Source organism: Rhea pennata, unplaced genomic scaffold (genome assembly GCF_028389875.1).
Source record: "Rhea pennata isolate bPtePen1 unplaced genomic scaffold, bPtePen1.pri scaffold_45, whole genome shotgun sequence".
In the NCBI taxonomy this organism is placed as follows: domain Eukaryota; kingdom Metazoa; phylum Chordata; class Aves; order Rheiformes; family Rheidae; genus Rhea; species Rhea pennata.
Window position 1 is genome coordinate 1,435,344 of NW_026907684.1, and position 13,546 is coordinate 1,448,889.

The 13,546-nt window shown below is 52.6% G+C and overlaps 1 protein-coding gene across 1 annotated transcript in view; it reads left to right on the top strand.

Moving 5' to 3' along the window:
• The window catches only part of LOC134154814 (sperm acrosome membrane-associated protein 6-like), a 54,382-nt gene extending 41,428 nt beyond the window's left edge, over positions 1-12,954 (top strand). The window contains exon 9 of the mRNA XM_062601467.1: positions 12,902-12,954. Within this exon, the coding sequence (XP_062457451.1) occupies positions 12,902-12,954 (53 nt within the window). The remainder of the gene's footprint in view (positions 1-12,901) is intronic.
• Positions 12,955-13,546: the final 592 nt, after the last annotated feature.

The following is a 13,546-nucleotide window of genomic DNA, read 5'->3' on the forward strand; positions in this document are numbered from 1 at the left end:
AAACCTTGTGTGCTCAAAGGGGCTGTTAGTGGAAGACATGTGAGAAAGAGGCCAAAGATGCTGTGGTGAGAGGAATAGCTGTCTGCAAGCAGTGTTGCCTGGTGGGAGAGGTGCGTTGGGTGTTGCTGAGATGCTGCAGAGGTGGCAGTAGCTGCCTCTGGAGAGACCTTCTCATGCTTCTGTTGGAGATGATCGAAGAGGTACTTACAGAGGAGAAGTCTGGGACCTGGAATGTAATGTTGGGAGCCCGGCCCTTGTTCTAGTTAGATTCCCGGGGGCCAAACATCCGGTTTGGCAAGCCAGCACAAACTCACACACACACACACAAACACTCTGCAGTAATAAGCAGTTTATTAGTAGATACTTACAAATAGTAGTAATCTCAAGACCAATGGTAATCTCGAGAAGGACCACCTCAGTGCTTGTCCTGATCGTCTGCATGGTGAGAGAGAGAGTCAGCAGGCACAATCTTTTCGGGTGTCCCCGAGGAGGCAACATGGTCCTCTGTTGTGTAGCAGCCTCTCCCTCCTTCGGAAAACTCCAGCATTTATGATTACTTGCGGTAGGTGGGAGTCCCGGCACCTGGGGCCAACAAGTGCAGGGAGTCTAGCCCAACTCCGCCCCGGTTGCATAACAGGGCTATGATACTGCGCACGCATGCAGACTTATTTCGGGGTCCACATTTGACTTTGGGGGTCGCTATTTCACTACTCTTCAGCTTCTGACCTTCATGTTGACTGCTTCTCATGGTGATTATGTGGCTTGCAGACCACATATGTCTATATGTGACCAACTGCTGTTCTTTCTCACAGATTTCCATGACCTTGTTAGTTCCTTATTTGTATTCCGCTTAACTCAGCGGTATTGTTCTAGGCACTAAAAAGTTACAGCACTAGACTGTTCTTACCAAGTATCAGGTGGTACAGATAAAAAGGTTGCAACACGGACCATTCCCATCAAGTATCACGTAGTACAGATACATGGCAGAGGCTCCTTTCAAGGCTGGGTAGACAAGCTTCCAGAGGCTGTTTGTATCTTCCCAGTCTTGGTACCACCTGCTCCATGGGTTAATGTGTGTTATGTCCACAGCCTAACACCAAGTCAGCAACCATCAACTTGGTTTACAGCAGCTCGTGTCTGGTACCAACCCCCTCTAGAGCCAGTGCCGTTTCCAGCCGAAATACTTGCAGCTGATGATTCGCATGCAGTAACCATTCTCATTCAGGGAGAGCAGCAGTGGAAGCGAGTACCAGCTGAGCACCTTAGGGGAAGAGAGTAGTCAGGGACAGAAGTGTGTTCTCTTCCCCTCCCCCCTCTTATTTTCCCAGGTAAGCCTGGACTGTACCTCAGCCACAACAGAACGTCTGGGTGACTCTAGCCAACGTCACGGGACAAGATCACCTGTGCTTAAGTACTGCTGCTCCGCAGAACCTGTTCTCTACCTGCTTGGTTGGTGCACCGTTGATGGCAGAAGAATGAACAGCCCTGTGTAATGCCTCTCTCGGCAGTGGCCAGTCTCATGGTACACAGTGGAACAGCTCCTGGGATGGCTGGCTATTGCGAGCAGGCGTATCGCCTGCATTACCACTGCAAGAACTGCGGTTTCTAGGGTCTTTGTCCACTACTTACTATACTATGTTTAGCTATGCTGAGAAAAATCAGTCTGCAACCTGGTGGGTGAGCAGTACCAAGGCGATTTACCAAAACGCCACTGCTTGGTGTAACATCACTACTACCAAGCGGAAAACGTCCTTTAAAATTGCAAGTGCTCAAGCATTAGCTACATTAACTAAGCTTGGCTATTGGTTAAGTAAATTTAGTAATGCTACCAGTAGTGCTTTAGCGGGCTTGCTGACTGATGTTGATTCTGTACGATAAGCTACATTGCATAATCGTGCTGCCATTGATTTTCTATTGCTAGTCCGTGGTCATGGCTGTCAAGATGTTAAAGGCACGTGTTGTATGAATTTAAGTGATCATTCACAATCCATTCATGCAAAGATTCAAGAACTACAACACTTAACAAAGCAACTGCAAGCTAGTGATGAGTGGAATCCTTTTGGGACGTGGACATGGGGATGGCCTTGGCTACAGAAATTATTGCTTTTTTGCTGCTTACTATTTGTAATTTTCCTTTGTATTTCCTGTAGTATCCCTTGTATGGTATCATTATTACGTTCTACTATGGACTCCTTTTTACAACAGCACGTTGTTCGTGTGGTGGAATATCGACATGTTCCAACAACGGAGAAGGGAGAAGCTCTGCTCCTGCAAGCCCACAAGCTGCTTTGGTCCTCTTGCGCCTCTTGCCAGCTCTTGTAGCTGCTGAAGCCTGCTCTCCCCTCACGAGCTCAGCTACGACTGCGACCTAGGACACTGAGCTCTCTCTCCAGTCTCAGCCTCTCTGCAGCCAACAAGTCAGGCCAAAGCATGAGTGCAGGCTGGACTGAGCGAGCTGTCTGTTACCCCGAGGTTGTGCTTGGGGTGGATGAAAGACTGACCCTGCCCAGGGGGTCTCTGGCAGAGCTGTCTGCACATGAGGCAGATGTCAGAAGAACTCCCACATTCCCACACAGTTGCTGGAGTGGGGGCTCTGACAGCCTCTTTCACTGCCCCATGGCACTGCACCTTTCCTTCTCCTGCTTCAGTAACGAGATGTGTGGACATAGCCACACAGCACTGACACACACTATTGCCTCTTCTGTCCTTCCTATCAGGCAAGGAGGCAGCACAACGATCTCAGCTGAGGGTCAGCAGGACACATGTGCATTCTCTGTGCTGCTCTTCAGCTTCTCTGGGAATCCCACATGGTGCAGGAAGGACAGTCCACAGCGACATGCATGTCCTAGCCTCCAGACCCACTGCCCACGAGCCAACTCCCCAAGGATGTACCTCTGGAGAAGTCTGGCTTTTGTTGTGATAGAGCTCAAGTGAGAGGAGGGAGGAGAGGAAGGGGCGATGCACCCAAGCAAAGTGATTGTCTTGGCAGGTTTGAGAATGAGCTTGAGAATGCTTGTCTCTAGGAACAGTGACTGCAGGATTGCTGCTGCCCCCAAAAGACTCCTTCCAGGTTGGTCTGGAGCCAGAAGAAGGAGCATCTTTGATGCAGATGGGATTTGCGCACATGTGCACAAGAAATGAGTAGTGCATTGCTGTAACCTCTTGGCCCCGCTTTGCCATGCTGTTGTCAGTTTGTATTCTTCAACTTTGGATGAAGCAAATCCTGCTAGAGCCTATTCTTTTGGTTTTGTTTTTGACCATCAAGGCTCAGCAGCAGGGAGAAGTCTGAACGAAGTGTCCTGTTTTCTTGTAGGCAGCGCTGAACTGCCTAGCCCTACACAATCCTCTCTGGTGTGAGGAGGGGAATTATGCCTTTTCCCTCTGGATTTCCCAAGTCATTTCGTGGGAGCAGAAAAGAGCATTCTGCGTGAGCAGAGGACGTGCAGGGAGGTTCACAGCACATCAAGGGGCTGTTGAAGATACAGCCATGAGATGCTTTGGAAAAATGTTTGGGATTTGTTTGTGGCTGTTCATATTTCCCTTTCTTCTTTTCTTTGGAGGAGGGCAGAGGGCAGAGTGGATAGCAGCCTAATTTGTTGTATTTTAGCCATAGTGTGTGCCCTGTGTTTGGTGGGGATCCCCCTCCCACTTCCCTGCCGGCAGTTCCTTGCTGTGACACGCCCCTCAGCAAGACCCATCTCTGCACACACACAGTTGTCAGCAGGAAGATCGATGTCACCGGCCAAGCCAGTGAAAACCCCTCTGTTGACACCAGCCCTTTTTCAGAAGACAGGTCCTTCCCTGAGCGGCTCCGAATCAAGAGCTGTGGGATTACTGGAGGATTTTCTCCACTAGTTCATGGGGACTGCAAGCAAAACTTAGGATGCTGGGCAACAAAGTCCTCCAGGCATCCCAGCAAGAGGGCACCATTGCTGGGTGGGCTCAAACCACCAACCTTCCGGTCAGCAGCTGAATGCACTCCCTGCTGTGCCACAGAGCCCTTTGGCTGGAGCTGTTCTGGGGCAGCTCCAGCGTCAGGAGAGTCCTTGGTGCTGTGGGAATGGGAAGGTCCCTGAACCCAGTCACATCCCCAGCCCCAGGCAAGTGGATGCTGCCCTTTGGCAGGTGCTGATGGGTGGAGTGGTATAGGGGGAGGCCTGGTGCTTCTCAGGGGCATATTGGCTTGTCAGGGTCACCTCACAGGATGAGAATGTATCCCATCCCTCAGCAGTCTCTTAGGGGATATAGCTCAGAGAAGAGTGTCTGCTTTGCATGCAGGAGGTCCTGGGTTGAATCCCCAGCATCTCCTTGGGGGCTTTTGCCTGAATCTTCATACCCCCTGCTTTGACAGGGGTGAGGGTGGGGAATGGACTTGTAAAGGTAAGGTGGGAGCAACACCTGGACCCTCAGCAGGGACAGATACACAAACACAAGGCACCCTAGGTCGATACTGAGCATTTATTACCTCTATGTCTAAGCAGAGCTTTGCCAGCAATTTCCCCAATGAAGGCAATAAAGACACGAGATCCCTGGCACCGCTAGGCGTCGGCCCATGGTGATGAATGCTGGAGCAGAGGGCACTATAAGAGGTTTCTCTATGTACTATACGCATGGGCAGTATGTGTATTGACCTCATCACTAATTTCTATCCAAAGCCCAGGTGTAGCACCACACTGGCACGGGCCCATCCACGGGACTATGACTGTGGGTGAACATGCCCTGTTGATGCTCCTTTTCCCATGGTACGGTCTAGCAGCTTCCATTAACAGTCTCCTCGACATTGTTCTACATTTTTCTAGGCAGGGGTGCATTGCTCCTCTCCAGAAAAATGTAGGGTTGCCTTCTGACAGAGTGTCATGCGGGAAGTGGAGCTCCCCATGTGGAAAGAGTGTTTCCAGTGTTTTGCAACATCAGGAGTTTTTTTCCAATGTGCCCAAGATGCCAAGACAGTTTCCTCTGCGCCTACCCTCTATTTGTAACACCATCCTGAAGATGTGTGTTGTGTGCCAACACGTATAGTTTGGCAGTGTGTGAGGGAGCAAGGGCAGGGATCATTTGGAAGGACTAGGAAAACTGGAGAGAGGCCATGATATAGTAAGTCAGACACATCACGCATGAGAGCAGTACCTGGACTAACTCTGCTTTAGGGTACGTCTTGGGCCTGTATGGGAGCACAGCTGAATGGAGGCAGTCCAGAAGGGATCCTGGGATCGATTTAGCAAACATGCAGCGTAGGCAGTCAGAGGACCAGGGCCAGAGAGCCTGGGTGGGAGAGGTTGGACCAGAGAGTGCAGATAGGCTGTCTGAAGGCTGGAGGGAAATATCAGGCAGCTTTGCACTGAGATGAGGGGCAAAGCCAAGGGTGTGTGAGGATCTGTGAAGAACAGGGGCAAGCTGGAGGATATTCATTTATTTGCGAAGTAAGTACGTATTGGCAAGATGAGCTTATCAGGTGTGGTCCCTCCGAGACTGGAGAGGAAAATGGGCAGCAGCAGGGGGTGAATGACCCCCTGGCTGCACAATAACCTGCAGGCAAAGAGTGGGATTCATGGCATGAAAAAGCCATTTGCAACTTCTTGCCCATCCTTGGGCAGAGGCACTTGGACTTGTGGCTCCCATCGTGGCTTTGTCCAGAGTGGCTCTCAGCGGCACCCTTGAATGCTCTAAGAAACTTTGGGTCTTGCTTATGACTCTAACTTGTGGAGCCGTTTGTTTAGTCTCCTCTCAGCGGCTGAGGTTCAGGCATTGAGCACCACCTACATCAGAGGGGTCATGCAAATGTAAAGAAGCCCTCAGGAAAAGGCAAAAATCCCAGAATGTCCTGGCTGCAGGCAGGCCCTGTGCCCTTTCTTGTGCAGCAGGTGGCAGAAGAGGCCATTAATTTTCACAGCAGAATCTCTCACAACTTCCTGTCTCCTCAACAGCACTGAGATGGAGGCCAGCTGGTGAAAGATCCGCTTGTGCCCTATGGCATAATGGGACGTTATTTTAAAAGAGGATCCAGCCTCACTGCAGGACCTTCCCACTGTGCTCTGCCCCTGTTTCCGTCAGGCTCAGTGCAGAGCGCTCCACACAAAACACATGCAGCTTCAGGGAGAGCGCAGTGTAGAGAGTGGTGATAGAAAGAGAGCCACATGGCATACGCCACCCCTGTCTTTCCACAGGATGTGCAGGCCCTGAGGAGAGCAGGTGCTGCTCTTGCCGTGGGGTGACTGGAGAAGGCAGCAGAGGCTCAAACTTTTCTTCCTTTTCCCTTGTGTTTTCCAGTCCAGCAGAGCAACTGGCGCTTTACAGCAAAACCAGAGTGTGTCAGTCTGCTCTGCATTGTCTTGGGATGCTGGAAAGAGAGGACATCCTGCCACATCCACCACAATCCTGACTCATGCAGGGAGTAAGTTTCCCCCCTCACCTTTGTCTTCCTACAGAAATAACACTCACTTGGGATGAAGAAACAGGGCTCTGTCTTTGAAGAAAGCACAACAAAGTGATGAACTGGTAGCACAATAACGGGGCAGGATGTGCGTGAGTTGTCAAGCTGTCCTGTGGCTGGGGGAGATGCCAGCAATGGCCCAGACTTTCCAGCACACCTTCTTGTCTGTGGTGTGCAGCACTCTGGCATTGGCACAGCTGCATCAATGGCTCTGCTCAAATAGAGTCACCTCCTGGTGGGAGGGTGACACCTCTCCCATGCTCTCTGGAGCCAGGGACCCAGTGCTCCAAAGCTGAACCTCGATGGAGTTGCCTTCCTTGGAGTTGTTAGGTTCAGGGTAGTCTGTATCACCAGGCAATGCACTGAGGGTTCCGTGTCAGTTTCCAGGAGCTGGAGGTCTGAGAGAGAAAGGAACAGAGCAGATAGCAGGCTCCCACATTTACAGAGATCCCAAGAACCCCCCACAAATGGGGCCATGCCCACCTAGCTCCCCTCCAGGGTGGGGAGTGAGCAGGGGGCAGAAGTGGATCAGCTGCAAGTTGCTGCAAGCTGCAAGTCTGGAATGCCGCAGGTGACCCCCAGATATCCTTGCCTTGCCTCCCCACGCAGGGATACAAGGTCTTCCTCCTTGCTTGGGGCAGGGCATGGAGCTAGAGCTCACTTCTCAGGCTTCTTCTCTCCCTCCCCCTCCCCCCTTCCCCCAGCCAGGACTACCTGACAGAGAGCTGCTTTCACTCACCATTGCAGATCTCCTGCACCTTCTCCGTCTTCTGCATCATTTGCTGCCCAGTGAGCCCTAGGCAAACACATCCTGTCACTCCTCATAGTCCCCACCAAGCTCCCAGCAGCAGAGTTCCCATCTGGTCTTTCCAGTCTGGCCATGCAGCCTCCTCCCCTTGGGCAAGGCTGACCCCTGTGTGGTCCCCAGGGTGCAGGATCCAGGCACGGGGTGAGAGACTGAAGAACCTTCTGTTAGCCTATCTGCATGGGCAAGGAGGGGACTGAAACTCTGGCTCACCAATGAACCTCATGGCTGCCTCCCGCAACAATGCCTCAGGGTTCTCCAAGTATGGCCAGCTCTGGTGCAGATACTGCTCCGCTCTGCTCCTGTCCCTCACCAGCTGGAGTCAGCACAAGGCCAGGGGGTTGGCACTGAGACTCCCTGGGGAGCCAAACCTGCCCCTCCTCCCAGCAGTGGCTTCCTCTTCCCTCCTGTTCACACCTCCCGGCTAGAAGCTGCGTGGTACCAAGGATCAGAGGGAGAAGAGGGCAGACTGCAGCCTGCAGGTGCAGAGATCCACCCCCCCCCCAAGCCTTCTGCCAAGAAGCAGCCAAACTAGGGGCCCTTTCAGCATCCTGAGGGGCTCTAGTGCAGGGGGCCAGCCATCATCTGGCCTTGGCCCCAGAGACTTTGGTGTTGTCTTACCAGGCACTCCCTGATCTTCCAACAGCTCTACTCTTTGGGCTTGTTGCTTGAGCTCCTCTCACTTCAGCAGCTGTGCAGCACTGACCAGGGCTTCCTGAGAGGCCTACAAAGCAGCGGAGACCGGAAGATGCCACAGCTGGGGAAGGACACCCTGCGTGCCCTCATCTTGGCAAGGCTTGCAGATTTTCCCAGCCCGGAATGGGAAGATGCAGAGATCCCCATCCGTCCCTCAGTGATAGCAGGGGCAGCTCTGCCTTGTCCTTTGGGACACAGGAAGTTGGACCTCACGCTGGCATGCATTCAAAGGGACACTTGGCAGCACTCCTGGCCGTGGTGCTTGTGCCCACCCAAGGGATGTCAACATTGCTTCCCAACATCACTGCTCCATACCTGGGCCACTCTCTGGATCTGCTAACTCATATGGAGGAAGAGTGGGACCAGGCTCCTCCACACATGCTGCTTCATCCACCTTTTGTTCTTCCCCACCACAATCTCCATCAAGTCTTTGAAGAGGAAGATGGAGAGCTCTCACACTGTGCTGTCTTTCGGGGAATGTGGGGGGGGGGAGGATGGAGAGGAGGGGAGGCCTTAGCACTAACTTCCAGAAGTGGGCATGAGGAGAGGGTTTTCCATTGCAAGGCCTCATGCTCTCCAGCACAACTTTCCCCGTTGTAGCATTATAACTTTGTCAGCCAGTGCTTGTTGATGGAGGCATAGTCAAAGCCACGGCCCTGCAAAAGCGTGAGGCAAAACAAAAAAAACAAAGACACACACAAGCAAGGTACATGAGAGTACGCAAGCCACAAACACCGCTTCCGCCGACCCCCCTTCTGAAGCTATGGTGACATTTGGGCTTGCTGCAAGAGGGAAGTTAGACAAGGGAGCCACGAGATAGTCATCTCGCAGAAGCCTCCTGCGCCCACTTTTTTGGCATAACTGTGCTCTGCCCTTCAATTCAGACATGCACAGGAAGATCTGCTTCTTGTCACACGGGCACAGTAACCCCCTGCTCGTTAAGATCGGTGCCTACTCTGCCACTTGGATAGACGATACTCTGCTGCCTGTTCATTCCCCTGACGTTAGTGGCTTTAGGGGGAATTGAGCAGACTGGGTTGCAACAGTGCGTTGAAAGGTAAAAGTCTTGAAGACGGTTACTGCCCAGACTGCTGCTAAGCGTCTTTCTCACAGCCGTAGAATTTCTGCTCTAGCCCCAAAGGGGAGGCCAGGCCGATGCTCCTGGCGATCACTTTCCCCTTACCGCCACTGGTAGCAGTGCTGCTCGCACAGAATCAGCAGGTGTGGAAATCCTTACTGAACAGTGGCCTTCCTTGTCCGGGAGTTTTAGGGCCGGAGATTTTACAATCACTTCTTTCAGTTAGTGGAAGCAGTGTCACGTTCCTTGTTCCAGCTCCATTCCTGACTCCTTTTCCAAGAATTTCCACCATGGTCTGCTGATACCAGCAAAGCTATGCTGACGCACCTGTAAGAAAATAAATCCTCCTTCAACTGCTCTCAGTTGCAACTGACAGGGGCTCTTAATTCCACAAACCTTTCAGCTTTCTTCGACCCACTTGTCTTCCTGCTTCCCCAACTATCATCCCCATGCAATTTACCTGGGGTTGCACTAACTGAGCCTTCCTGAAACTGATCTCTTCATTTTACAGTTCACACACTTCCGTCTCTCACTTCCTCTTTGGTGACTCTGGTCACTTGACTTTCATTCGCCTAAGAGAATGATTTGGCCTCTTGTAGCTCTTCAGATAGGATGCTTCATAGATACGTGAAATCACACACGCAAGCATACGTACGGAGCATACTTTTGGTAACGCATGCAGACCTATTATATGTGGGTCACCTATTAATAGCGATCGTTCCTCACCAGGAGAAATGGCGTTTCTCTTGTTGGGAGACAGAGGCAGCTTTCAGTGGGATCCATTTGATTTCACCACTTCAGCTTGTTTACATTTTTCTGGTCTCTTCAACTTCAGCAGTGGCAATTAAGGAGCTTGGGACAAGGTTTGGGACAGAGTTTAGGGGTGTCTTGCATCTCTGGAATAACGGCAGATGCATTGCCAATGCCAAGGAGGATTCTAGGCTGGCAGGAGCCGTGTCAGCATCCAAGGATGCCGGTGCCGAGCGGGTGGTGGGGCTGCCCAGCTGCAGCTCACTGTTTGCTGTTTCCTCTAGCTGGTGCTCATGACAGCGGTGTTAAGGAAGAAGCAGAAAGTATTGAGGGGCTAGCTTGCTGCTGTTGCAGCAGGATTGGGGCTTATTTGGAGCTTTGGGAGAGGTTCTGGGGGAAGGTGTGAATACGGTGATGACCTTGGGGCAGGGTTTGGAGGCCTTTGGGGATCTGTGGAGGTACAGGGGCCGGACGAGCAGGCAGTGAGATGCATTGAAAACTGTGTGAATGGCCGAGCTCGGAGGCCTGTGATGCGTGGTTCAAGGTCTAGTTGGAGACCGTTAGCTAGCGGGGTCTGCCGGGCGTCGATCCTGGGCCCAGTAGTGTTCAGCTTATTCTTCGGTGACCGGGGTGAGGGTAGAGAGTGCACCCTCAGCAAGTCTGCTGACAGTACAAAATGGGGAAGAATGGCTGACACAGCAGAGGGCTGTGCTGCCGTTCAGAGGGACCTCGACAGGCTGGAGAGATGGCAAGAGAGGAAGCTTGTGAAATTCAAGAAAGGGAAAAAGCGACTCCTGCACCTCGGGAGCAATAACTCCATGCAGCAGCACAGTACAAAGCTGCTGGAAAGCAGCTCTGTGGAGAAGGACCTGGGAGTGCTGGTAGAGAGCCAACCGACTGTAAGCCAGCATGGTGCCCTTGTGCCAGAGAAGGACAATGGCGGCCTGGGCTGCATTAGGAGGAGCGTTGCCAGCGCACTGAAGTAGGTGCTTCTTCCCCTCTACTCAGCCCTGGGGAGGCCACACCTGGAGTACTGCATCCAGCTCTGGGCTCCCCAGTATTGTTAGAGAAATACTGTGAGAAAAAAAACCTTGCAAACAGTTAACAAGACTCAAGGACAAGGGAGAGAGAAAAACAGTACGGCAAAGGATAACCAGCTCCGGCTAAATAACCTCGATGAAACCACAGCGCTTTGAAGAATGTGAAGGGTAGGAAAGAAAAACGGCAGAATAACCCAGAAGTGACCTTCGGTTCATTAAGGCTTATTAACATATTAAACTACACACCCCTAAATGAATAATGAGATGGAAATGGCATGATAATGATGTTACTGCCTCTTCTTCGCTTCCTGTGCTGATTAACAAGAATGTGAAAGCGCAAGCGCAGAGCGATTACCTGATGTAATGAAACTGTAACCAATAGAAAGATTTGCATAAAGTACCCCCTGAAAGGTGTGTATAAATCAAGACTGAGAGGGGGAGAAGGTGTGCTAGCTTTGTGGATTTACCACCTAGCACCCATCTCTGCGCAGAAACGAAATAAACAAATATCTCGACCCTGTGTGTCTGTTGGTTGCTTGCACACCGGGTAACAGAAGCCAGATTTTGGACAACAGTAGGAGAGAGACATGGAGCTACTGGAGTGAGTCCAGCAAAGGGCCAGTAAGATGATGAAGGGACTGGAGCATCTCTCATCTGAGGAAAGCCTGAGAGCACTGGGCCTGTTGAGGCTGGAGAAGAGAAGACTGATGGGGCCTTCTATCAAGCTGCAGAAATATCTGAAGGGAGGGTGTAAAGAGCACGGGCCCAGACTCTCTTCAGCAGTGCTCAGTGACAGGAGCAATGGGCACAAACTGAAACACAACAGGTTCTGTCTGAACATAGGGAAAAGCCCCCCTTTTTTTACTGGGAGGGTGACTGTGCACTGGAGCAGCTTGCCCAGAGAGGTTGTGGAGTCTCCATCCTTGGACATGTTCCAAAGCCGTCTGGATAGGATCCTGGGCAATGGGCTCTAGGTGACCCTGCTCGAGCAGGGGGCTTGAACTAGAGAATCTTTAAAGGGCCTTTCCCGACTCAACCCTTCTGTGATTGTGTGATGTGGGGGCTTTGGGGCAGGATTTCTGGGTGGTTCAGGGGCTTTGGGGGGCTGGCTGGGGGAAGGGGGGCATCTGCAGGCCCTCAGCTGGGGAGTGGTTTTGCAGGGTGGATGGCGCAGGGGGGATTTCAGCAGCGGACCAGGGTGAGGGTCCCGTTCCAGTACTGAGTGCTGCACACGGCTGTCAGTGTTGCAGGAGGTGCCACAGGGGACCACAGCGGAGGAGGAGAAGGTGTCAAGGAACTTGTAGGGAGCCCCAGAAAAGACATCACAGAACTCGCCAAGGACCCTAGGTCTCGGAAGAGCTGTGAGGGACCCCACCCCATTTCTCCAAGAAGACCCCAGATTGCTGTGCCGATGCTAGCGACAGCCAGACCTCCGTGTGGTGCATGGGGTAGCCAGGCAGATGTCAGAGGCCATGTAGGACCCACCAATACGTAAAGGACTGGGGAGCCCCTTGCCTTTGAGCCGTTGTACGGGGGGGAATTGCACTTGTGGAGGATTGGTGTGCGTCTGAATCAGTTGGTACCCAGCTTGGCTGACACCCACAATCTCTGCCTGGGAGTGGAGGAAGCCTCAGGCTGCCCAGCTGTGTCTTTGTTCCGTCCCTCTTCTTGTTTCCCTAGTATCAATTTGCAAGTCCCTTGGCACTACACTAAGTGGGCCTTACTCAAAGTGACCTTAAATCTATCTGGTCCAATGGCTTTAAACTTCCTTGTGAGTAACTATGACTCTTGGGCATGCCTGCCACAACAGGAACCGTCTTCCCGGGACGCCCTGCCACAACCCTGCTCCAGGGCCTGCCTGCCTCTGCGCTCCTCCAGGTTGTGTCTGCAGGGGCGAGTGTACGCCCCGGCCTGCGCTGGGGAGGAACCGGGGGCCTGAAGGCGACCCACGCCAAAAGGAAACTCGAATCTGCACCCCAGCAGACCCTGCCTCGCCTTTCCCAACCCAACCTTTTCCCAAACCTCTCCCCGCACCTCTGCCTCCACATGGAGACAGCCCAAGCGGGCAGGGGACAGCCCGATGCCCTCACTTTCCTCTGCAGTGCTAGATGGAGAACTCAAAGACCAGAAGGCCTACACCAACTCTGGAGTCTAACTGAAAGGCAGAAGCCGGCAAAGAAAGGGAGAACGCTGTGCTTACGCAACTGTGGCTCAATCAGGCTCAAAGCAACTACAGAGAGTTTACACAAGCCTTTAATTGGGCACACGTAAACGTGCAGTGGCTGCAGCAGAGGGGCAACAGGCAGCGTGGGGATGTCCTGCCTCTCGCTTGCTCATGCAGGGGGAGCTGCTGGGAATGAGCCATGCTTTCCGGCGCTCTCAAGGGTCCCAGTGGGCAGAGCAGCCTGGGATGAGAAGTGCTGCTCTTGCTCCGCTCAAAGAGAGCTGTCTCATGCAGAAGGGCGCCACCTCTTCCACGCTCTCTGGAGCCGGTAGCACAGTGCTCGAAGGGTGAATCCTGATGGTGCCTTTTCCCTTGTAGCTCTCAGGACCAGGATGGTCTGTCTTGCCAGAGACTGGATGGAGGGGCTGGTGTCACTCGCCATGCTTTGAAGAGCTGAGATAGAAAGGAAGGGAAGAAACTCTGCAGAGAGGCTGCAGAGAGCTCTGGCATGGCCTCCAGACAGGGCCAAGCGCAAGCAGCCCTTCCCCTTGCCAGCAGGCAGAAGGGAGGACTAATGGGTCAG